Source organism: Sycon ciliatum, chromosome 1 (assembly GCF_964019385.1).
Source record: "Sycon ciliatum chromosome 1, ocSycCili1.1, whole genome shotgun sequence".
NCBI lineage: Eukaryota > Metazoa > Porifera > Calcarea > Leucosolenida > Sycettidae > Sycon > Sycon ciliatum.
In genome coordinates this window covers 43,346,721-43,373,108 of record NC_088643.1, presented here as the reverse complement: position 1 = coordinate 43,373,108, position 26,388 = coordinate 43,346,721, and the positions used below count along the sequence as shown (strand labels likewise).

The following is a 26,388-nucleotide window of genomic DNA, read 5'->3' as shown; positions in this document are numbered from 1 at the left end:
CCATGTACGTGGACTTCAACACGGTTTCTGCTGCCATAGGAAACTCCTCCTGGTTCCGCCGCGCATGCTCTTGCGAGACCAGTTGAGCTAAGAATGGAGATGCAGTGATCCCGAACACCACTCTATTGTACTGGTAAACGGCCGGTTGGTCCTCCGTATCTTCTCGCCAAAGAAATCGATGGAACTGTCGGTCATCCTCTTCCAACTCGATTTGTAGATACATCTCTGCCACGTCGGCTACCAGTGCGTTTGGGTGTCGCCGAAACCGCAGGAGAACGTCGGTGAGGTCCCGTTGTAGTTTGGGCCCAGTGCTGATGTAGTCATTCAGACACTTGCCTTTCGTCTTTGCTGCTGCATCAAAGACCACACGCACCTTTGTGGATGTAGCCCCAGGTCGTACAACAGCAAAGTGCGGCAGATACCAGCCGTCGCCATCACTTGCGTTGCTGATCTTGCTGATATACCCTTGTTCTAAGTGACGGCGAATCACGGTTCGGTATTCCTCAGCGACGTCTGGCTCCTTCGCCAGGCGTCTCTCTGCTGCGATGAGCCGCTTCATTGCAGTTTCTCGACTGTAGTTGTCCGGAGGTGGTCTCTTGATCCACGGCTCCGAAACCTGGTATCTTCCGTTCTTGTAGGTCATCGACTGGACCGTCTGATCAAAAACGGCTTGATCATCTGCACAGAATTCGTACGACTGGGAAAGTTCCTCCGCCTCCCACATCCTTCTCACCAGTGCATTCAGGTCGACGTCCTTTCCGAAGTACGTGCGGGTGAAATTTGTCGTCTGTTGCGGTCTGGTGCTCCTGCCAACGCATGTCCACCCGAGTGGCGTTCTGCGTGCGAATGGGTCATGAGCCTCACCATAGACTTCCTCCATGCACCTGTGGAGACTAGCGTGGTCAAGGCCGATCAGCGCCTCTACTCGCTTCTTCTGGCATTGCGGAAACTCAATGCCGTTGAGGTGCGGATACCGTGTCTGATCTACCGACCAATCATGAGGTCTAAGGTTACCGGTGACATTCTTGGCAGTCAGAGCAGAGAACTGTGTGATAAATCTGCCATCCAGACTCTCGATGTGGCAGTCGACTGGCATGGTCTCTAGGGTCTCGATGCGGCCGTTCAGCGTGCTCACTGACACTTCTTGTGTGGGAGCGCTAAGCTCTAGCTGTGCCGCAACGTCGCAATTAAGGTAAGACTGCGTGCTGCCGTCGTCCAGCAGCGCGTTGACCGTGACATTCTTGTCGCCGTGGCGAAGTATGACGGGAACGGTTCGCAGTGCGACAGCTCTAACGCCGACACTACTCATATGAGTGGCCATGGAACTGGTGTCACCCCCCTCTGTGGAGGCGCTAGCCTGGAGCACTGGCTTCTGTGAGGCTCCATTCGAGTCTGTAGTAGTACTAGACTTTCCGTGCAGCAACGCGTTGTGGGTCTCTGTACAACCGTCTGCACCACAGGGCTGCGACCTGGGACAGTTATTTCCCAAATGACCAGAGTTTAGGCAACGGTAGCAAAGCTTGAGCGTCCGGGCCTTCTGCCAACGCTCTGCAATTGACAGCGTCCGATACTCAAGGCATTTCCAAACGGGATGGATCTTCGTGCAGATCGGGCAACTGCTGCTGCTCTGGGCCTTCTTGGGCTTGTCAGCGAAGAATGCCTGATGCTTCACTCCACCATGACTGGCCGGACCCTTCAGCGGGTGACTCTTTGCTGTTTGAGTGGACCCTACTGGAGTTGCCGTGGAGATACCTTGGATCGTCTCCTGGGCTCGTACTTGGAACTCGCTTTCCAGCTCCACCCATTGCAGAAGCGCTTCGACAGATTCAGAGGTGCTTGTCTGGTGTATCCACTTCTGGTAGCTCAGCAGAAGAGACACCCCCAGCTTCTGTGTTAGCCGGACATAAAATGTCCCGTTAGCCAACTCCTGTGTCTGACCACTCGCCTTCAAATTCACCACAGCGACATCGAGTAGCTCCGCAAAACGCTCCAACTCCTGGGCGTTTGCAGATCTCATCGCTGGGAACTTCTCAAGGGCTTCTAGATGCACTGCAACTAGACGTCGCTGACCACCGAACTTGCGTTCCAGCCTACGTCGTGCTGCCTCATACGCCTCGGCCGAGTAGCCAAGAGTGTCGATAGACCGTAGTGCATCGCCCGCGAGGTATTTTCGGAGCTGCAATAACTTCAGCCCATCCGGAATGTTAGCGCAGCCAATGCACATCTCAAACGCCGCCTTCCACGTCTCATATTGCCGCTTGTCGCCTTTGAACGTTGGAATTGATACTTTCTCTAAATGTCGGTACAATTCGATTCTACCAGAACTACTCGCTTGCACTGGTAGACCACTCGGCGATGTCATGGCAACTGGAAGACTGCTCGGCTGCACAAGACCATAATCTTCACGGTGTGACGCGTGACCTGGCTGACCAACTGGTATTTGTTGCATAGCCGGTTGGGTCGCTGGTGGTGTAGACATTACTCCAGACTGATTCGGCAAGACGTGCGTCGGGAAGTCGGGTGCCGACAAGAAACCCGGTGGTGTTCCAAATGAGAATGGATGTCCAGAATGGGTCGGCGGTGGAACGTACAAATGTCCTGATCCCGGCACAAATGCAGGTGTAGAAGCCGAGAGAGTATGACTTGCAACTGCACGAGGCTGCATAGCTGGAGTTGGTTGCGTCTGGGCTGACTGCACGAGTATGGTCGTGGCCGACAATGCTCTGGGTGGTACACTGACCCCACTTGAACTACGGTTAGGGGCAGTGATTACGTTTCTTGCCGAAGCTGCCGACGTAGATACCGGTGCCTGCTGCGCGCCAGACTGAGCAATGCCACTTGCCTGGTTACTCCCTGCAGACTGATGACCAATGTTCCGCGGTGTTGCCATGGTTTCGGCGGTTGCCATGGCAACCGGGTGAACTTTTGACAAGAGCTCCGCCGTAAACGGTAACGTAGGTACAGACGACAAAGAGACCGGAAAGGACACCTTGATTGTGCGTGACTTGTCTGTACTCACATTGGTTGCCATGGTTGCACTTGACGACGACACAATTGGCTGGCTGTCACTGACGCTTGTCATGTCAGCCCCAGGCGGTTCGTCCTGTCTATCACGATGGTCACCACTTGGAGTTCCCAGGGGGAGTGCCAATGCATTTGCTCCCAGAGGTGCTCCCGAGGAAACGGCAGGCGGCTGGGTAGTCCCCTCAACAGTCGCACTCTGGCTGACACTGGATGCAGACACATTCCCAAAACGACTGAGACTCTTCTCAGCACACATGTTCTGTTTTTCCTCAAGGGCCTTGCTAGGAGAGTGTGGCGGTGTCAACATCCTCCCACTTGCTCTGGGATTCTCCAAGCTCTGCGTCAACATTGCCTTTACTAATCTTATGTTCTTGGCTCTGGTGATGGAAGCTGGCGAACTTTCACCCGTTCTGGCTCGACTTGGCCTCTTGCTGATTTCTGCCAGCACGTCGCTGGTCTTGCTGACAGCATCGCTGTAGTCGACGTTGATGACCTCTATCTCCTCGTGCACTTTTTCTGTGGGTAGTCCTAATTCTGCGTACCGAGTTACCAGTTTTAGACACACATCCACAGCGTTGTGAACACTCTCAGTCACGTCATCCAACAACCTCTTGATCTCTTTCGAGGTCGCATCCTCTTCGTAGATCCTGCTGAGCAACAAGTTTCGATTTCGTGTGACATGGAACTTGGCCTTGGCCTTCGCCTTCTTGCACTCCTCAAGATCCATGTTGTCCAGCGAAAAGCCGAAATGCTACTCACTACCACACTGCGCTTGGTGAAGGAACCACTACTTGACAACCATCCTCTGCTACCAATTTGTCATGCAGGTTCTCACACGCAACGGGAACACTTCGTGGTAGTAAAATAGATATTTCGCAAACAACAAAAAGACAACTCTTTCTCTTCCTTTCGAAGAACCGAACTCATTGCTTGCCGAGCCTCATCGAAAAACCAACAAACTCTGAAAAAGCCCTACACTACACTAGTACGGGATTCAGCGCAGAGCACAAAATAATCATGAGTCATTATACAATGCATGCAGCGTAGCCGTGAAAACTGGTGAATAAAGAATGCCGTAGGTTGGCAGCACGTGACCCGTCGTACCGCAGTACGCGACGGCGTCGCGGCTTAGAAACGAAAGGAAACACTGCGAGAAAAGACAAAACGAAAATACATGTCCCTTTGCCAAAACTTAGAAGAAACAAACAAAATGCGACCAAGAATCATTTTGAGAGCCAACGTCAATACTCTTGTGCAGATGTGCAACTTCTTGTCTTGCACTGTGCAACGCAAGAAACAAACAACCCACGAAATGACTCGTGAACTAACTGTAGGCTAAATCACTACATGTACGCGAAATTGCGTTCCAAAATAAACTGAATTTCTGAGACATTTCATATTTCACATCCTGAAGGAAATATTGAATAAATAGTAAATACATCATAAAAAACACATGGCCGCGACGGCCTTCCCAACAGGTATTAATCACCACAATTCGTTGCACTTAGGTTTAGTTCCAGTCAAATCTCTTGGCCAACATCCATCAATTATAACTAATCGCATAGTCCGTCTTGTGTGTACATAGGTAGCTCTATTGTTTTGCATTCATCTCGTTCCTTGCTTCCCAAAACTCATTGACTATTATGTACTGTACGGGCAAAAAATTTCGTCGGTCAATAATTTCGTCCAACTCCAAAGAAAGGGAGTTCGTCCGGTTGAAAATTTTGTCCATGTACTATACCGGCGTATTGAAACGCTGGACAAATCGACATTCGTCCGGCATTTAATTTAGTCCCAAAGCTCCTTGGACGAAAAAGACGAAATTAAATTCCAGACGAATATTTCTGCTTGTACAGTAAATGGCTGGGACTAACTTGGCTCGGCTGTGGAGTTGGCAAACTGCATGGAACTCGAGATCCGAGGGCGATATGTAGCATGGAAGGGGAGAGGAGCAAGAGCACCACCTGCACACAGGACACAGCCAGATAGCAATGCAGTGTTTAGAAAAGACTGGAGTATCAACACTCACATGCGATATGCTATTGACATGGATAAGGCAGTTTTTTGTAAGCGATCCAGGGAATGGCATCTGAGTGGAAACTGGACTGCAGCTCAGAAACCAATAAAGGCCATAGTTCAACACTGCATGCATGCAGATGAGCACTAAAACTACGCCATGTGCCAGTAGAAAATGACTAAGAAAATTACTACTGAGTGCCAGTGACAGCATTGGGAAGGTATCCGCTTGTGAAAATTGTAACCGTACATCTGTATTTGCGCTCACACTTTTACACAACTGCTATTCTGCACTGCCTCTACTCCTGACTTGAAAACTCTATCGATGTATAAGGGTTGGAAACTACAGAATTGGATTAAGCACCTACAAGCAATTATTCCCGTAGCTATGCAAGAGACGTTACTTTAGTAATGTCTGGCGCTAGCCAGGGTCCACACAGCTTTAATTCCATGTTTGTGTGTTTGTGCCGTCGGCATGCCTGGCGCTATCCCGTACCTGTCCCGTACCGTACCACCAAAGACAGCTGGCCACAATATTCAAAAAGGGCTTTCAAATGCAAGATCATAACGTGAAGCGACTTGGAATAATGAGTATGTATGCTAAGTGCATCGGGGGAATGCTTGCAGGGCGATAGTGCGGGTTCGAATCCTAGGTTATGTCTTGAAAAAAATAGGAGAAATGAAAATTTTATAACATCCCTATGCTTTTTTTGGCGAGGTCATCAAGGTGGTAGACGGTGTCGTACTACCCTCGAATGCAGAGAGAAAGTTTATTTATTTCGCGCAGGGCCCTACGCTATGCTTTTTTCGCCTACCTCATCATGCATGTTATTCGAACAGATGGAAACTTTTTGCAATACAATGATGTAGCCGATCAGTTCGTTGTGGTATGGTTGGGCATTTTAGCCGTCGTGGTCGACGTAAAACACTATTTACATACACAAGCTCGGGGAGCAAAAGTCTCTCTGTCCCATAAGCTGCCACATACCAACTAAATACAAAACCCTGCACTTCACACGAGCTGACTTGCACGCGTGGCCCTTTTCACGAACCCAGACAAAGGGATAATAATTATCATTGGTCTATTAATACGCATGTACGAAGTCACTAGATTACACCCGCACCAGAGATGAAGGCGAGAGCTGTTGCCGAAGAACGGCAAACGGAAAAGATGCCTGGCGCTATCCTGTACCTGTCCCGTACCGTACCATCAAAGACAGCTGGCCACAATATTCAAATAGGGCTTTCAAATGCAGATCATAACGTGAAGCAACTTGGAAGAATGAGTATGTATGCGAAGTGTATCGGGGGAATTCATGCAGGGCGATAGTGCGGGTTCGAATGCAAGGTTATGTCTTGAAAAAAAAGGAGGAATGAAAAATTTATAACATCCCTATACTTTTTTTGCCTAGGTCATCAAGGTCGTGGACGATGTACCTTTCCATCAGTTCTGATAACATGCATGATGAGCTAGGCAAAAAGCATAGCGTAGGGCGCTGAGCTTCCAAGCTCTCTCGTTTCCATGTTGCCTGCGATGATTGATGAATTTCTTCTTCAATCCATCTAAAAGAACTTATTGTGTTGGGCTATGAGTATTATATTGTGTGTCCTCTTTCAGTGCCGTAACTTGGGAAAGAGAAGACCTTCAGTTGTTCTTTTAAAAATCATTTAGATAGCACAAGGGAAGTGTGTCCACTTGTCTCGCGGAAAACTTGGGCATGCAATGATTTACAGACAATATCAGAATGTTAAAATTATCATGTACAAGAGAGAGAGAGAGAGAGAGAGAGAGAGAGAGAGAGAGAGAGAGAGAGAGAGAGAGAGAGAGAGAGAGAGAGAGAGAGAGAGAGAGAGAGAGAGAGAGAGAGAGAGAGAGAGAGAGAGAGAGGGGGGGGAGAGAGAGAGAGAGAGAGAGAGAGAGATATAGAGAGGGGGGGGGGAGAGAGAGGGGGGGGGGAGAGAGAGAGAGAGAGAGAGAGAGAGAGAGAGAGAGAGAGAGAGAAAGCTGTGTTGCAACTCCGAGTTTCACGTAGTCACGATCATCAGGCATGACTACGCGAAACTTGGAGTTGCAACACAGCTTCCCCTCTCTCTCTTGTGTGGAAGGCTCTGCCCTATATGGGTATTGAGCACTCTTCGGACAGTGGAGCACGCTACTTAATTACGTACAATTATCATAGTCTTCACCACATCCCCATCAATAGATCTCACCAGGAGTAGGATCCCACACGTAGAACTGGTGGAAGGGTTTCCGAAGGTCCTTGTCGCGGTCACTGGCAGTGTACAGGCTACGGCGGAATCTGAAATCAAGACGAAAGAAAGGCATTACGAACATCCACCATAACACTTGCACACTGATTTAGTTTTGCAGGAACCGTCAGTGCAGCTCAACAGAGACTAAAGAAACGATCGTACAGCAGGATTACATTGACTTGAAAATGGTCTTACCCTTCACTCTTTTAAATATATTTTGGATTTTTTGGAAAATTTCATTCTTAGAAAAGCAAGTATGTTTTTAGGAATTTTGGAACTCCATTTCAGCCTAGTCATTGCTCTGCAGTCACCGCACAACCTTCTTTCGTCCTTGAATACACCACTTCAATAAATCTCTTCCGAAGTTTACCCTATCAGGGCATCTCTGATGATGCCCCGGGTTATGGGGAAACTACGATTGGGAAAAGAGATTTACAGAAGTCACAGGTGTTGCCTAGGACTTCGTACGGTTTTTTCCCCTTCATGCTCATGCTTTCCTCCCAAAATCGGTGCGCCTGCCATTTGAAGATGCCGAGACCTCTGGTCGGTTGAGCATAGCAGGCCCCACCAGCACCATCTCACCCCATGCTAGCCCCATGTACCTGCTGGTGAGTTGTGTATCTTGTAAAAAAAAATTTTTTAAAAACGTGCGCTGACTGCAGAGCAAATACACCTGCGCGAAATACATTCCCTGTAGTACAGTACTCCGGAAAGAAGTACTCGCACTTGATTTACACAAGTCTAACAGGAAACCATCTCACGTCTTTAGTGCACAGTATCATTATACTTAGAAAACTAGTACCTGCACGCAAGAATGCCGTTGGAATAGGACGCCCCTAGACTGGTCAATTCGACACTCTGCAGACACAAATCAAAGAGGAAGGCAAGATGGGATCAATGTTCAACGTGCGATACGCCTTAGCCCGGTGAACACGCTTTTCTACACCGCTAGGACGAACGTCATTGTCTAAACACCGCCTATGGTTTTTCTTAGGCGGTGCTTAGGCAAGATGGGTTCATATCATTATAGTATAATTCTCCCCGCAATTTCGGAGCACTATACACAGAGTAAGAGTGGTGACCGTTGACCCTACCCCTATGGATGCCCACCGGCTGGTTGAGTTGAGTAAGCAGGCCTTGCACCGCGGCGTTTTCACCTTGGCCGTTCTTGACAGCCCCAACAAGAACTAGCCTGAGTACTTCCTATCTACGTGCCCAGCTGGCAAGCAAAACAAACACTTTTTATGGCAGATGGCCACTTTCACTTCATGTGCTTTCAGTGAGGCAAGCTTTTTTTTAGCACTTTATGGTCGATCACTCGATGTCCTCCTTGGCCTGCAGGGTCAGCTAAACCTCATATACCAGTTGACTCAGCATTCAAAATATTACAACATATGGGCCAATCTCGTTCGTCCATGCTTTTATAATAATGAAATGGTGCTTTCAGTGACATTTTGCATACAAATCCCCATCTAGTAGAGCGCAGTCACCCAGTTTCGGTGGAAGTGGCGAGTTTGATTGGGAACTGATAAAGGAGGAAGGGAGGATCTCAGCTTCCTCAGACCAAGACTTAAGGACATGCCACATGATTCTCTTCAACTGGGCTCCAAGAGCCAATATTAATACCATTCACACACAAACATCGTAGAAACGGAGAGCTAGAAAGAACCGTTTATATGGTAATATCAGTGTTGCCACACCATTTTAGCCAAATATCAGTAGGATTCAAAACTAAAATGCATCGTCCGGGGGCTTCGCCCCCCGACCCCCCATCCCGCTACCGCCACTATCTACACACACATGCCACTACATAACAATCAATGTCCTCTGCCACCTCACCACCCATTTGCATTAACACGCTGTGCATAGCTATTAACAAAAGATATTTTATCAGGGATATACCATCATATTTCACTATTCAAGTAGAGTGGAAAGCAACTTATACCAGGCATACCAGAAAATCCACTGGGTTACTGATGTACGCACACAATTGGCAGAATACAAACTGAACCAAAAGACAATATTATAATAATTACATGTAGCACTAAAACAGGGGTGTGTTGCTCCCTACATGGGAGCTCACGCTTTTCCTACCGACTTGCCGAAGTCGCACCAACCTCTTCTTAGCACTAAAACATCTGCAAGAAATAATAATGTGGTGCAAAATGAAGAAAACGAAAATGATAACTCCAGAAAGCGCTAAAATACAAAATGAAGAATAAGGAAATTATAAGCCACATAGCGCTTAATAGAGCACCAAAAATAAAATGAAAATTGAAAGAGTAAAACCAACCCGATAAACCAAGAAATCAAAACAAACTAAACAAACGAATAACAACAATAGAATGATAATTGGCACTCAGATGCAACTACATGAAGAGCAAAATGAGTCAACATGCCTGCAGAATACAAAAGTGACCGTCAGTCAGCTTGCTACCAGGGAACAGCCCCGGGATGAACTCACCCATGGCAGACTACGATGCCTTGTGCCGCAGGACAGCAACCATTGGTCCCTTCTCACGGTGACGGTGGCTGTCGAACACAATAGCAAAGCCATGTGGTGTGAAGACAATGGCGATACACAACGGGTTGTGCACGAGCACTCCAGCAACGATGCGGTCACACTTCATGGCCATGTTGCCAGCTTTCTCCATCACACTTCTACAGGCTGCATTGTTGCGGATACCTAGATCACCATCTTTCATCACGCACACACCGTGGGAGGCTGGCATGAGGTCCTTCGCATCATACACAGATAGGAAGGCACTGCTCAATCCAGCTGCGTCGTATGTGCGGTTTCCATCACGGATGCAGCCGATAAAGGTGCTGGTGCATGCAGGCGAGGGTGGTGCACCTGGGGCAGGCAACTCAAGCTGGCCACGTAATGCTCTTGACACAACATACGTAGCAATCACTGCACAAGCACTGCTACCACTTCTGCCATCTATACAACTCTGTGAGCATTCCATCGGCAAATAGTACTCACAGAGCTGCCCAACACGCCAAATCCGCCTGGAGATAGTAACAGCAGGCATATGCATAGATGGCGTAGCATTGGCTGGCACGGACTCCTGAGCAGGTGCGGCATTGACTGGCAGCGACACATTAGCAGGTACAGTGCTGGGTGGATGGGCCTGAGACGCAGAATCACTGCTCGACAATTCCGGCTCGGGCACTGCGTGTGCTGCAGGTATAGCAATGGTCTCTGGGTCCACGGGCTGCTGGTTTCCTACGGCATGGCCTGCAGCGACAGCAACATGGTGAGGCAGGCGCTCACGCATTTTCTCCGTCGGGCTGAACCCCTGGGAGGACTTATTCTGTGTGATGGTCATCAGCGACTGCAAAAGGTCTTCCTGCATTCGATTCCTTGTCTTCGTCTTATCCGCAGTCACTGCTGAGAACTGGCGCTCAATGTCGGCATTTGAATGTGGCAGAGCAAGAACAGCATGAGCCAATGACGACAACGTTGGGAACATTGCATCGCCGTTGATACCGGTTAGCCTCCCAATTGCATGCCAGTAGCGGTCAACTTCCGTGGGAAGGTTCTTGTGCGTGGTACACTGGTAGCACTGCCACTCTCGGACCAACGCATCCAGGCTGCCGGTACTCACAGCATGCGGAAACGCACGCGCCACATCCGCAACACTTTGAGCAGCACAGTCCTTTCCAGCTACAGGACAAAGGAACTCTAGCCCACGCAGCACTGGGCACGTTAGCGGCAGCCTTCTCCTGACCTGCACCACAGCCGTCTGGTAGAAACTGCGAACTCTGGTTGCAAACCGCTTTCGGCGTTCGTCCGGCAATGTGGCGAGCAATGCCATAGCGTCTGCCGAAATAATCATGTCTCGCCTTGACAGCTCCAACTCATCATCATAAATGTCAAGCTGAATCTCCGTATCAACGTTGCCATCTGCGCCACGTACTGCGGAAGCCTTCACGCAATTAAAGAGGAGCATTCTGTGCAGCTGGGCCTGGGACTTTGAAAGTAAGTGAACTTTCACGTCTTCACTTTGGAAACTGAGGTTGAATGTGACAAACAATGGGAGAACCTCTCCCAGAAACAGCAAATACGCTTTCGTTTCTGGTCGCTCCATCAATGACACCCAGTCCATTACGTTTTGCAGTTGGCAGACATCCGGGCACGACTGAAAGTAGTGGAGCAAGGCCTCCCACTGCTCCAGCATCCGCATTACAGATGCATGCAGGCTCAGCCATCTCGTCGGCGCAGGCTTGACTAGCTTGTGCTGCTTGACATCATACTCTTGTTGCACCTTCCTCAGGGCGGCAGTTCTTTTTGGAGACCGGTCAAAGAAGTACGCCACACGCTGAAGCCAGTCCTGGAAATTATCCGGTAGCAGGGCATCGCACGCAGCTTGTGCACACAGCTGTGCAACATGGCATACACAATGGAGGGTGTACGCATGGGGCTGCCTGGCAAGGATCCGGGTCATAACAGAATTGCGTGACCCTCGCATGACATTGGCACCGTCCGAGCAGTACCCAATGACATTGTCCCAGCTCAGTCCACCGTCTTCCAACATGGACGAGATGACACCGAAAATACTCTCTGCATTGGCTTGGTCCACGGGACGCAGGCCTAGGCTGTAGGTTCGGACACAGCCCTCATCGCTGTTGAACACTCTGACCGCAACAGCCACTTGCTCTTGTACAGAAACATCCGCGGACTCGTCGGGCATGATCGAGAAGTACGATCTTCGTAGTATCTGGAGGAGGTTGGAGTGCATATCCTCCGCAATTGTGTGCACCACGGCCGTCATCTTGGTCCTCGCAGCTTTCATCCCTGCAGCGATCTTCGAATCCGGGCACATAGCGGCTATCAGCGGTGTCAAGCGGTCTGCAGTTGCAATTGCCAGATGATTCTCAGCGAGGAAAAAACCCAGCTGCAAAACAGCGTTGCTGCATGCCACTGACATGGCATCTCGCTGCTTCGGGCCAGCTTTCACCTTGCGCAAATCTCCATGCAGTTCCCGACTTCGGACATTGGCCTTGTGGACATCCCGCCCCGCATGCTTCTTCAAGTCAGCGACTCCGCCGTTGTGATAACTAAGGTCGCAGCAGCAGACTATGCAAAAGGCCTTTCCTTCAGTCCGCTTGGATTTTGTCAACCAGCCAGACAACTCCGGTTCGGCCTCCCATTCCTTCATGTAAGCCTGGGACCATTTTACTCTCTTCCTTTTCGCTAGGGGACGTGGCGGGGAGTCTTCCCCGTCAGAGTCAGACTTAGACATCACACTGATAAAGCAAACTATCGGTATTTCTTTCTCAGCACGCTACGCTACACAAGTCAACTACATCACCTCCGACTCAAAACAAAAAGAGGAAGAAGAAGTCTCGTTGCTCCGGCATCTGGTACTTTTCACAAGGACACAACTCCGCCTTTATACGCTGCAGAGCACCAGCGCGCTGCATCATTGGCATGTTTTTTTGGTTGCTGTTTTCACCACAAAAGTCCTACTCCTGCCTTGATCTATTCATCGCCAGTATGGTGCAGTACACCTGCGCCTGGTGGGCTGCATCATACCGACAATGGGCGACATATCCAGTGGCAGTGTACGTGTGTGATGCTCTTTTCACATCGCGGGTGATATCGTATGTCCGAAGACGATTGGCTAGCTGTGTTCCAAGCCCGCAAGTCATACGAGTCGACTCCTGTGACTGAATCGTACTGAACATGACTGTATTACCGGTACTGTGACAGGGCGGGGCACCCATTTCGCCTCGCAGGTCGTACGTCTGGAGCCGTGGAGGGGCGACGTCTCTTGCTCCTCTTGGCTAGCTGCGTTGCAAGCAAGCAAGACAGATCTACGACTGAATCATGTATGGCCAGGGCGGGACACCACTGCGTGACTGAAGGGCTCGAGGTACTGTATTCGACTTTGCGAATGCCAATGGTGTTACCGGCACGGGCTTGTCCGAGCAGAATTATGAATACCGGTAATGATTGTCTGCATCATGTAGAATAAGATGGTCTAGACTAAAGCACTGACAGGATCTATTGCTAGGACAAGCGGCCTAAATGCGCACTGCCACGTAGTGACTACTACTAGTACTAGTATTTCAGTCTATTTAGATCTACAGAATACAGTACCGCATGAACAGTCAGCGAAAGTCTCAGTTTACACTATTGACTACTGTACTTGTATTGAATTATTTGTGCATGCACCGGATCGCGTAGCAGTGCATGCAGTACATCACTCATCAGTCTGATTGTACATGACTCGTTGTATACAGCCTGGTGCATGCATGCAAACACAGCATACAATGTATGTCATGTAGATCTATGACTTGTGCCATGGCGCCAGTGCATGAAAGAAGAAAGACACACTTAGCACTATCGGAGTATCGGGTATCGACTATCCACGTATCGTGTGACCTACAGTGTGTACAGACACTGCTACAGAGAGTTCTACAAAAAAAAGTAGACTTACTGCATGGCCCACGCTCGATCGGACTGGCCCAGTTAGCATCCGGATGCGATCCAAAGCGCGACGGGTAGATCTACGGATCACTGCACACTGACTGCCGCATGCCGCTGGCTGCACTGGCACTGGCGCTGCATGCACAGGGCCGCGTGCATGCACTGCATGCACTGGGCCGAGTGCATGCGCGATATGCGGGGCACTGCAGTGACTGCACACTACGACTACAGTCCATTCAGAAAAAGATGGGCTCTGGCTCTGGCGAGCTCCCGTATTTGGCGATTTTTCGTGATTTCATTGTACACAGTGCAGTGCTGCGAAATTTGAACTTTGAAAAAGAGTCCAAAAAGGGTACCTGAACTGGGGTTCGAACCCCACAATGCACTGTTGCAGGCAGGGTCAAACGGCCTGGATTTTGATGGTTTTTTTCCAATTCAATGCTTCTGGGGCAAAACCTGGCCGATATCCTATTCTTGTTATGGCTTGCTTTTTGGACAAATAGACTTCAGAAACATAATTGGAAGAGGATTCCATAGGGGATTGCAGAAAAAAATTCTAAAAAAACTCAAAGTTTGACCCATTTATGGCCAAAAGCTAGAAGTTCATTTTTTTCTGAATGGACTGTAGTCGACTACGTACGAGTAGATCTACGTGTGCATGCATGCACTGCCGCATGCCGGTGCACCGGCACGAGTGCAAGTGCAGTGCGTATGAGTCGAGTACGGTCGTACTGACAAAAGTCAGAGCGTCCGATCGAACTTCAAATTGTTCGAAGGCTGAGTGTCCCGGTCTTGTTCAGTTGGATAAAAGCTACTTTGCTTGATGACTCCAGGTTTTCTCGAGCCAGACGATGATATCGCTTAGCACCTGAGGAGAGAGCTGTCTATGGAAAATACTCGTGATGATCAGAAAAAACAAAAAAATCTGAACCATGTTTTCTAGACCAAGAAGGTCAAAATTGGACTTTTCAGGGCTATTGTCGGCAGGAGAAGGTCAATTGTCGCCAGGTCCTGACAAGCCTCCAAAATCGGCAGTCTACCGACATGTCGGCAGGTGTGGCAACACAGTAATATGACCACCAAGGAAAGAGCAAGATTTTCAAGATTTTGACTGCTAGCACCTACCGAGTTGAGGGAGGTGTCCTGGCAGTATTGGAGGTCAAGATAAAAGAGTTTCTACTGCAGCTGTTTACAGTGTGGTTGAGAACTGTTCGCACACATCCCCCCCCCCCCTCCCCCCCCCCCTCCCCAGACACACACATTGATTCTTACTACATACCACATCAGTCACATTGTCCAGGCCGTGCCAGCGTAGGCTATTGAACACAATGATGTAGCCATTCTTCACAACAACTCGGTCTCCATTGTACTGGCAAGCCAGTACGTCGTCTGGATTATAGACAGTTCCATTGTCCACTCCGCCCTGGATTATTCAATTAGATTGATACAGTGGGACAAATTATTCAGGTCTGACCTGGAAACAAATCAGAGTTTGCAAACATTACCTACCTACATGTACTTATCACAAGCCAACATGATTGTATGCTGATAGACGCCAATAGACCGATCCCCTTATTATACTGGGTTCGAGCACGGGGGCAACCTCACTCGCGATCGAGCTAGTTTTTGAACGTGACAGCATCTTTGACAGTGTGTTTCAGGTTTGTTTTGCAATGTCTTCTGCTTAGTTCAAGTAGTTTGCGATGGCTTCGAGCGGTGCTAAACCTCCTGCTGGTAGGAGCAGAGTCTCCGAGAGAGACATGGACTGTGATGCCGCTGCAGGATTTTTTCAAGGCGCGGGAGGGAACGATCTCGGGCCACAAACAGGCGTTACTCCAGAGGTGAGTTTTTTTGTTGTTGAAATATTCGAATCGCGAATCGTGTTGTGAGATTTATTTTGTGCCTAGGCTACAGCAGACCATATTTCTTTCTCCTTGCGATCGGTGCTGAAGATAATAGTAACCTTTTTCTGGTCTGTCTTTTCCTCTCCAGAGCCATCTTCTATGAAGGTAACCGTGGTGCTGCCAAATCAGCAAGTCGCGATCAGCAGCCGTGAAGTGGAAAAATCGATTTTCCAACGATCTGGTTGGACATCAGCCACTAAAGTACTTCTGATTTGCCTGTAGTGACAACAGCAGCCATCCTTGGACACCTTGCAAAGACAGGAAAAGCCACTGGTGGAAGCGACTGCTATCAGGTGACGATAGCAGTGCAGTGGTGATCGCTGTTTTGTCAAGTCGAAGGGCTAGCCAACCCAGAGGAAGCATAAAAAACCCGATGAGCAGTGCGTGGTATTTGTTGAGCGTGAAGAGCTAGAGGAGGACAGTGCAAACACATGGACGGAGTGGATGGTGTTTGAAGAACAGTGTGCTGTGTGCCGGCTGGTGGTGATGGTGGTCTTTGTCAGCATGTATTCGTGCTGCTTCTTGTGCTGGAACACTTCTCGCCCAGGAAGGCAGATTGCGCGCTCCCTGGCCCTCAGTTGGCAATGGGGCATTTGTTCCAGGAACATTACCCCAGAGCCAATGATGAGTCGTACCTTTGAAAAGTCGAAGCTTGCTGTTAATCGCAAGCGTAGCGCAGTGGATTGCTCCCTCTTCGAAGCACGAGGACCAAAGCTTGCCGCTGTCTGCAGCAAAGTGTGTGTGCGGTTCTTTCGAACCTATGAATATACCCCCCTGCATGTTCAGAGTGAACTATTTTCTAGTATATTTAACATCCTCAACCCGCCACCACCATGCGCTCTTGGCCAAACTAATGCACGAAGCATAAACACACAGCACAGCAAGGACACTTCCGTTGACAGATATTGTTTACGCCTCTAGACCGCTGTTTCTTTTCTTCGAGCTCATCGTTAGAGGAGGATAGTAGCAGGATACTAATGATGATATAATATAAGATGTTAGACGGTTTATGGTCCGATATTCATGATTGAAGATCTAAGAAAGCAATGACAGTGATTGCGAAATGGATAATATTATCATGATTATATGCCAGTCTGGTAATGCGTTGTACTAGTGGACAGTATTGAAATCATCACTGCATTCGATGCAAATATTGGTATACCTTTGGTTTCAGTATTGGAAAAAAAGAGTAAGAGAACCTGGTTGATTTGGTTGCATCTGCGACTGGCTACCGGGTGTTGTGATCAGCAATGTTACCATGGGAGAAAATAAGAGCGCAAGGATCTGTTGGGTTTTGTTGTGCCGGTGCGAGAACCCTAAGTGCATGGCAAAATAGAACTGTTTCATCCACAATGCAGAATGTCTTGCGGTACATGGCATTGATGACTGAACATCTCGCCAGCTCGCCCAAATGGGGATCATGCCCAAACGGAGGAACAACACATTTCCAGCTCAGCTAGCTATATAGTATGTACCGTGAAACGGATGATTAACTTGTGCCACGCATGACAGCTTCTGTTCCATTTGGCCCAGGCTTAGACACATCAATGCCAATAGCAGCTGATCCTCCATTATATGCTCATTGGCGATTTACGGCCACCTCCAACTGTATCCGCCGTCCCTCAGCTTCCGTCTTCGCAGATCTGGCTCGGCGCAGTACATTTTCTCGGCTAGGCTCAAAGAAGTCCCACAGAGCGGTCCAAACACCTGAAGGCAAACCAGTCAGAAACTGGAGCGGCTCAGAGTCTTTCTTTATGTTGTTGTACGTAAGCTGTTTTTCGGCTTTCTTCACCCCATCGTCCAACTGCTCCACGAGACTCTGTACACGAGCTCTACTTGCTGCCAACTCCTGATGCAGATGCTGCACTTCCATTACAGGACCAAACTGCACTAAGCCAGGTTCCTTTCCAACTCAAAATGTCGTTGCCTCTCAGCAAAATACTGGTTTGCGGGCATGGGGAGCTCGTGATGCAGACGCTGCACTTCCATGACCGAGCTGCACTAGGCTCAGCAAAATACTGTTTTGCGAGCATGGGGAGCAGAGAGTCCAGACTCCACTCTCTTGCGAAAAGCAAACCTGGTACCGTAGGACAGCTGTTTGGTTTCCTGGACTCATCCTGCCCTTGTAGAGCTGGGCAAAACGATTTCGACTTCGGGATCGAAATGATCGCTGCAACTCAAATATTCAGAGTGACCCTAAAACTACGTCCTTCCTCACGGGGAATAGCCTGGATCCGCTTGCTCCAGGCCGCTGTGGCTCCACACGAGGAAAGGAGTGAAATGACTTGTTTGCTTCGTCCTCCTGTTCTGACAGTGAGGAACGCAGCAATGATCCTGAGAAGGCATCCTGAAGTCGTAAAAAGGAAGACGTCTAAACAAAAACAAAACAGCTCAAATCAAAAGTCCTTGTGACATTTTTTGTAGACAGGCTTGCACTGCGTGTAGATTTCGCGTGCTCTGCACTTCGCATGCGAGAAGTCACGCACAGCCGAGGTGAGGTTGGTCGCGTGTGTGTAGCAGGATCCCACGCGACTGCGGAGTTGCCCCCTTGCTCGAACCCAGACAATAATAAGGGGATCGGTCTATTGGTGCATGCAAACATCTCGTACCCGGAGGACATGATCCTCTTTTACCTGCACTTGAAAAAGCAGTACTCGAGTACAAATCCAAAGGGCCAAACTCACCATTATACGATCCACACTGTACCCAATGGCAACCCATCCAGCAACATTAGTTGACAGTTCAACCTCGATATAATCATTGTTAACACGCTGTGTGTAGATGTACTGGCATTCTGTCTGAGTAGCACAGGCTGATGGGTAGCGATAACAGCCTTTAGTCGAACCACAGCCAGTCAAGGAAATCTGTAGATAGGAATCGAACAGGCACGACATCAGAAACACACTTGCCTGGAATCATGTGACCGTTCTTCCAAGAAACTCAGCATACTGCATCCCGTTCAACTGCGGCATCATGAACGTCAACAACATCCTGGTACAAATTTCTTTCTAGCGGAGAAAAAAACAGAGTCGCACAATTCAACCATAGGACTACCACATTGCATTGTAGAAGAGGGAGGTGCTTGGTGTCAAATCTCTCTATACTACCTTGCCAGAGTCTGGAATGGGGAAATGAAAGATTGCACACGCCCAGTGAAGTGTCAGCAGAGTGATATTGAATAGTCTTGCTTACCGTAACCGGAGTGGGTGGCTGTACAGTGGTTCTTGCTACCTACAAAAAGGGAGACAAGAGCACGGGACAGTGTACACACGCATACAGAGTGTTTACAACTGTCATAGGCATACACGCAAGCTGAGGGCAAATCCAAAAACACCATAGCACAGAAACAGACCGTTGAAATATGGCATGCCGTAAATCAAATCAATCAAACCCTGGACCGAGTGGTATACACAATGAGTTACCCCAGTACTCACTGCAGTGCCTTCAGCAATCTCGTCACTGACAAAGCCATTGACCCAATAGGTGACAAAGCTAGAAACCATGCTTGACCTATCCAAGGCAACAAGACATGACAAGGCTGGCAAGGTAAATCATACGTAACATCGCTGAATGAGGGGTAATACGTGGTATGTCAATTATTGAAGAGCTGGAATCCAAAACCCGCTAATGGTGTACTAGCTGTGCTAGTACTTGTTAGCAACAATCCGAACTAGCGCACACACTGCACTGCATTGCTGTGTACTGCATTCAAGACTGACGTCATGCGCTTTGTTTTGCTGCGTAATCACAAATGGCACCAGCCCATTTTTTGCGGAAAAGAAAAACAAATCTTGCTTGCCCTGTTGTGCTCTTCCAGACAACGGATCGTGCTTCAGCAGTGTTTCTTTTCCTTTCGTAGCTTTGCTGCCAGCCCGAGTGTCACCTCGACACTGTATTTCTTCAGTATGTCTGACCTTACTGTCGACACTGTCAAGGCAATGCCTTGCCAAGCCCTCCGCGGCGAGCCTTCTCAGCGCGGCTTGAATCCGAAAGGAAACTTAGTAAAAGTATTTTACAGGACCGTTTGCTGGCACAACTAGCCCTTGGTAGTGAGGTCTGCTCCGGCCAGGAGAACCAGCAACATGACAGTGCGGACACGGCTCGCGAGCCCAGAAGCCCGACGTGCACCAATGCCTCCTCCGCCAGCTCAGGTGACGCGGGCTCAACGGATCTCTGCGCTCCCGTACGGGACGAGGTGTAGTCGGCTTTGTCGGCCGCCATTTTATTATTATCGGAGAGCATTGTGCCGCTCCTCACCCAAGGCCAAGGCAATGCGGCAGCTGCCGCCACTACGCCAGGCCAAGCTCCTGTAACCCACCCGATCAGCCACCTGCACCAGCTGTGCCCAAGGCTGTGCAAGAACGTATCTTGCGAGGGGAGTTCGTAGATTTTTCAAGTAACTAGTTTGTTGCCTGAAATTCTTGCACACTTCCGGCCCAACATTCCGGCTGGTGCACAGCCCGAATAACGATAGCCAACTAAATATCGTTGAGTCGGATGACGCGAAGCAGGTGCGTCGCAAGGTTCACGATAATTCCACATGTAGCTACCCGGCTCGAGGCATGGACCACATACATGTCTGTTATCACGGCTGCTGCCCTACACCGCACTGCTGAACTGATTGCGTACCAGCAGTTGATCCTGACTGCTAACTGCCAGTTCTTCCCAAGCGCATGGCTAGAGTACGACCGCCAGCTGCGGATGCTCGTGGCCCAGTAACCAGGCACGAAGAGGTTGGACACCATCGACGTGAACCTATGGCAGATAGCTGTCACAGGCCATGCACACCCAAAATGCGCTCAATGTAAGACGGTCCATCCAGGGGCGGTTTGTGTCCTTTTCGTCCCGAAGCCAGCAGCATTTACCTCCAGTGGTCACAACCATACCAGCGACGGCCAAGAAATCTGCCGCAACTTCAATGGAGGTCGCTGTTCTTCGTCGTCGTGCCGCTTCTCCCACACCTGCAGCCAGTGTGGCAAGGACCACCCATGCATCATGTGCAACCAGCAGCAGCGCGGAGCCAATCCGCCACCCCGCCGCTCCTAGCAGAATGGCTACTGAATCGCTTGACTCGGTACGTAGCTTCTTTCCTATACACTCTGCAGACACCACACTGCTAGCTGACCACTTTGCCCGCCTGTTACGTAACCACTCAGATCAATCATGTGTTGCGTATGTTCTCCATGGCCTGCGCCGTGGCTTTACTCTTGGATCTGCCGGCCAACACGACATTTCGGTTTTCTCTAATAATCTACCATTGGCTTTCACTCACTCGGCATTTATATCCGAGCAATTAGCTGCTTCCTGCGCCCGCAGCGAGACCACAGGCCCATTTCCGTCACCTCCGTTTCAGTTCATGCGCCGCTCTGGTATTGGTGCCATCCCCAAAAAGAACGGCAAGCCGCGAATGATCCACCATCTGTCTAGTCCGGAAGGCACCGGCGCGAACGACAGCATTCCTGCCGAGCCGCTCTCTCTGCACTACGCGAGCATTGACAACGCGATCAACATCATCATGTCATGCCCACAGCCTGTGTATTTGTCCAAGCTCGATGTACGCAGTGCATTTCGGCAGATCCCAGTCCGCCGTCAGGACTTCTCTGGGAAGGCTCCTACTACTACGAGCGCTTTCTGCCTTTCGGCCTCCGCTCCAGCCCAGCCGTCTTTGACTCAGTAGCCACAGCAGTCAACTGGATCATGCAGCACGAGTTTGCTACAGATCAACGGCTTCACTACCTCGATGACTTTCTCGATATCTCCACTGGTTTGGCTGCAGCCAACCAGCAACTCACCATCCCCCTCCGGGCGTTCACGTATCTCGGCACTCCTCTTTGCTCCATCCCAGCTCGAAGGGCCATCACCATCATTGACCTTCCTTGGTATTGTCCTAGACTGCGAGCGCCACGAAGCTCGGCTACCAGAGGACAAGCTGTCCGAGATCCGTGCGCCACTCATGGCTACTATCAGCGAGCGCAGCATCGGCCAGCGTCAACTCGAGTCCCTCCTGGGGAAGCTCACTTTTGCTGCCCGAGTCATCGTTCCTGGACACACATTCATGCGTGAACTATGATCAGCGTGCCCTGAACTGTATCTGTGTATGCGAGTGCGGTGCATAAAGCCCACCTTGAGAATGGGTTTGCCGGCCCCTTAGTAGATGCGTGGCTTCTGAAGAGGGTGTTGAAGGGCATCCAGCGATGCCATGGTACGGCTGCACTCACCCCTCGCCTTCCTATAACTATGCCAATCCTACGACACCTGACGGATGCACGCCGGAAAAGTAGTATCCTGAATGGCCATGACAAGCTGCTCTACCAAGCCGCCATGCTGCTTCTTTGGATTTCTTCGGTGCGCTGAATTCACTAATGGCATCACACGGGGCTGTACTAGCTCCCCTGGTGACGGACGCCTGCAACTCTTCCTGCTTTCATCCAAGACGGACCCATTCGGTAAAGGCGTTACTAGTGACATTGGCCCGTCTGTACCGCCGTACTGCCCGGTCCGTGCCATTGTTAGCTACCCATTTGTCACTCGTCGCGAGGGACCGGAGCAACTCTTGTTCGCACTCTCGAACAGACAGCAGCATTCACAGTAACAGTATGGTCTCTTGTCGCTGCGGCCGGTGTACCATCCCAGTCGAACTACTCTGGGCATTCGGTCCACATTGGTGCAGCCACCACCGCTGCTATGGCTAGTGCCCCCGACTCCTTCTTCCGAGTGGCAGGTCAGTGGAAAGAGCGATGCGTGTCTATGCTACATCCAGACTACAACAAGCGCATAGCGCCAGCTATCGTCCCGGCTTGCTGCCGTGCCATGGATGCCATGATCCCCAACTCGGGTGAGTAATGAGCTACTGAACTCTAGCTGCGCAATGCTTGCCTGTGCTGACATTAATTGACCCTTGCTGTGCGTCAATAGTGCTTAGCTAACGGAGTGCTGGTTTCATGGGTCCACTCTCACAACTGGTGTTATCTAGCTATTTGCTGCGGCTCTGCCTTGCGCTATATTACATCCATTTAGCATTGCAGCTCTACGTTGAGCTAACAGCAGCTCTACTTTGAGCTAACAGCAGCTCTACTTTGAGCTAACAGCAGCTCTACTTTGAGCTAACCGCAGCTCTACTTTGAGCTAACAGCAGCTCTACTTTGAGCTAACAGCAGCTCTACTTTGAGCTAACCGCAGCTCTACTTTGAGCTAACAGCAGCTCTACTTTGAGCTAACAGCAGCTCTACCTTGAGCTAACAGCAGCTCTACTTTGAGCTAACAGCAGCTCTACTTTGAGCTAACAGCAGCTCTACTTTGAGCTAATCGCAGCTCTACTTTGAGCTAACAGCAGCTCTACTTTGAGCTAACCGCAGCTCTACTTTGAGCTAACCGCAGCTCTACTTTGAGCTAACAGCAGCTCTACTTTGAGCTAACAGCAGCTCTGCTCTGAGCTAACAGCAGCTCTGCTCTGAGCTAACACCAGCTCTACTTTGAGCTTCAAACCAGTTGTTTCGAAACCAGCACTCCTCAATCCAAAGATGCCTCTTTGTTGACTTGTTTGTGTGAGGGATGGGGCTAATGGTGTACTAGCTGTGCTAGTACTTGTTAGCAACAATCCGAACTAGCGCACACACTGCACTGCATTGCTGTGTACTGCATTCAAGACTGACGTCATGCGCTTTGTTTTGCTGCGTAATCACAAATGGCACCAGCCCATTTTTTGCGGAAAAGAAAAACAAATCTTGCTTGCCCTGTTGTGCTCTTCCAGACAACGGATCGTGCTTCAGCAGTGTTTCTTTTCCCACCATCCCTCCCTATCCAACTTATTCACACCATCATAATATTATCGTACCCACTAACCGGGTCCACTCTCACAACTGGTGTTATCTAGCTATTTGCTGCGGCTCTGCCTTGCGCTATATTACATCCATTTAGCATTGCAGCTCTACGTTGAGCTAACAGCAGCTCTACTTTGAGCTAACAGCAGCTCTACTTTGAGCTAACAGCAGCTCTACTTTGAGCTAACCGCAGCTCTACTTTGAGCTAACAGCAGCTCTACTTTAAGCTAACAGCAGCTCTACTTTGAGCTAACCGCAGCTCTACTTTGAGCTAACAGCAGCTCTACTTTGAGCTAACAGCAGCTCTACCTTGAGCTAACAGCAGCTCTACTTTGAGCTAACAGCAGCTCTACTTTGAGCTAACAGCAGCTCTACTTTGAGCTAATCGCAGCTCTACTTTGAGCTAACAGCAGCTCTACTTTGAGCTAACCGCAGCTCTACTTTGAGCTAACCGCAGCTCTACTTTGAGCTAACAGCAGCTCTACTTTGAGCTAACAGCAGCTCTGCTCTGAGCTAACAGCAGCTCTGCTCTGAGCTAACACCAGCTCTACTTTGAGCTTCAAACCAGTTGTTTCGAAACCAGCACTCCTCAATCCAAAGATGCCTCTTTGTTGACTTGTTTGTGTGAGGGATGGGGCTAAATCCATATTTCATTTCCAGTTGACCACAAATCAGAATCAGCTCAATGAGTGCTTTCAGCTCGAACCAGTATCATGATCGTTTTTGGTGCTTAGGGGCCTTCCGTAAATACCGATATTTATTTAGAAACGAAAACTAGTCGTTTCTCTTCAACCCTCCCCCCCCCCCCCCCCCCCCCCTGAGAAACGAACACATACAAATGGTACATAGTATCGATATTTTTGGTCTTTTTTCTGGACATGCTCACACATGCAAAATGTGCATCGATATTTTTTCGAGAAACGAACAGGTGCTCAACCCCCTCCCCCTAAACGACTAGTTTTCGTTTCTTAATAATTATCTATATTTACGGATGGCCCCTTAGCGGTTTTGCACTGCAGCTCTTCAATTGCATTCCTTAAGTTAAAGCTTTCCAACTTACTGGTCAGTTATATCGGCCCAGAAATTTCCGAATTCCCACATCCAAACGAGGGAAGGGACCTTGCATGAACAACTCACCGGGCAACCTTGCTTTTTCAAATGGCGATAGACCTTCACGAGCCTCAACTACAAGTTATGCAATTTTTTACATAGTTCGAAGTTTGAACCTCACCAAAACTGAGCTGCCGCAACCCCATGCCTGAGGTTCAGAGTCAGTAAGACAGCCGTGAGAATGTGATACGGTTGAAATCAATGTTTATCTTGAATCCTGTGCCAGTCTGTTATTCCCTCATGGTAGTCGTACCATAGCTTAGCATAATCATAAACCCGTGCTCAAGTCATGCAGAGAGAGAAGGGAGAGAGAGAGAGAGAGAGAGAGAGAGAGAGAGAGAGAGAGAGAGAGAGAGAGAGGCATCCATTGCGCGAAATCGCAAGACACCCTTTTCACTGTCGAAAAGGTCGACTTGAAGTCTACAGTAGACATGGAGACATGCAGCGTAGTTGCCGCCAGCTTGCTGAATTGTGGCCCAGGAACAAAAACTCCAGATCCTCACTTCCTGCCAGCATTATCAAGATTGCCTATAAACGTCCGATGCAGTACAATTGACATGAAGATGGCAAAGTCTGGCCACTGTCCCGCCAGGTACTTTATCGAGAATAGGCCTCCGGTAATTAGCCGCAAAGGACTTTAAGCATAAATAAAATGGGGATTCCCCTCCATCCCATAGGTGCACGCTTGAACAAGCACTCACCAAATGCGGACTGGTCCAGTGCCAGGCATAGGTGCTTGCCACACAAATGAAATACTTTCTGGCAAATCCAATCTCCGTGGGTTGTAGTGTGTTATGGAGTCCTGACAAATACATGTAGGCAAAATGGAGAACCTCATGATACAGAAGATTGATATGATGCCTAAACTGCATTCATTTCAAGAGGGAATTCGAAGTGCTGCCTTTCAAGTTTGAGTATAGTTGTCTTGGTGCTGAGTTATCCGGTGGTCATGTGCATGTAGTTACAATCAATACTATTGTGTGCACTGCTCCGGAGTCGGAATGCACAGCTTGAATACAATTTCAATACAATTTCAAAAGGTGTAGTCCTCAGGATACTGAGTGAAATACTTCCTCCACGTCATTAAAATTGTCACTTCGCACATCGCAATGTTTGTGACTTGCTCGTCTTAGTCAGACTGTTGGAATCGCTGTTTTCTGCGTTCGAACATTGGTGCGACCCTTCCTGCGCAATGTCCACTTGTTACTGAAGCCGTGGTGGTCTCGGACTTTGTCGGAGCTCTCTTCCGCACCAAACAAATCCATCGCGCTCCGCACTATTCCGCCCTAGAGCGCATATCGTTTTTCTGAAGTTCGTGCCGTCTCATATCGTTCTTGTAAGCATTTATCAAGACTGCAAGCTCGGGTATAAGAATCCTGGTATCTCTCCTGAATTCGAAATGCTGAAGTTGACGATGGCAGAAACAAAGTGTTCTCAAATTCCTAAAATGCGCTACGTGTGGTGCAAGTTGCTGCGAAGGTAGCAGGTCTGAAAACACCAACAAAATCAGCGAAGAGCTTGCCAAGGAAAGAAGGTGCGGAACTGCTTACCCTATCCCGCTGGAAGGTCGTTACAGTGCACTTGAAAAATGATAGTTTGCCGTCATCGCCTGCCACCTGGAGGCATGGATCGCTTGAAAACTAAGTTTCTTGACCTGAATTTGAACGCGCATCTTGTTCAGCGTATTGTTGAGTTCTGAAGCGTCTGCCTCTAACTCTGATGAAGACGTCGACCTTAGCTGCAAGTGCAGTGAAGCGGGATGCCACAAACTAAAGCTTGGTCCGTCGACAATGCTTTGCCTCAATTTCTAGCTGATTACTTT

The 26,388-nt window shown here is 49.2% G+C and overlaps 1 protein-coding gene across 2 annotated transcripts in view; it reads right to left on the bottom strand.

Moving 5' to 3' along the window:
* LOC135827421 (ferric-chelate reductase 1-like) overlaps positions 1-26,388 on the bottom strand; it is a 43,390-nt gene that overhangs the window by 5,179 nt on the left and 11,823 nt on the right. For both annotated transcript variants that reach the window (XM_065339917.1, XM_065339926.1), the window contains 8 exons: positions 25,268-25,368; positions 19,071-19,146; positions 18,829-18,867; positions 18,321-18,500; positions 15,012-15,155; positions 8,096-8,151; positions 7,252-7,340; positions 4,899-4,988 (listed from right to left, as the gene is read on the bottom strand). In XM_065339917.1, the coding sequence (XP_065195989.1) occupies positions 4,899-4,988; positions 7,252-7,340; positions 8,096-8,151; positions 15,012-15,155; positions 18,321-18,500; positions 18,829-18,867; positions 19,071-19,146; positions 25,268-25,368 (775 nt within the window). The remainder of the gene's footprint in view (positions 1-4,898; positions 4,989-7,251; positions 7,341-8,095; positions 8,152-15,011; positions 15,156-18,320; positions 18,501-18,828; positions 18,868-19,070; positions 19,147-25,267; positions 25,369-26,388) is intronic.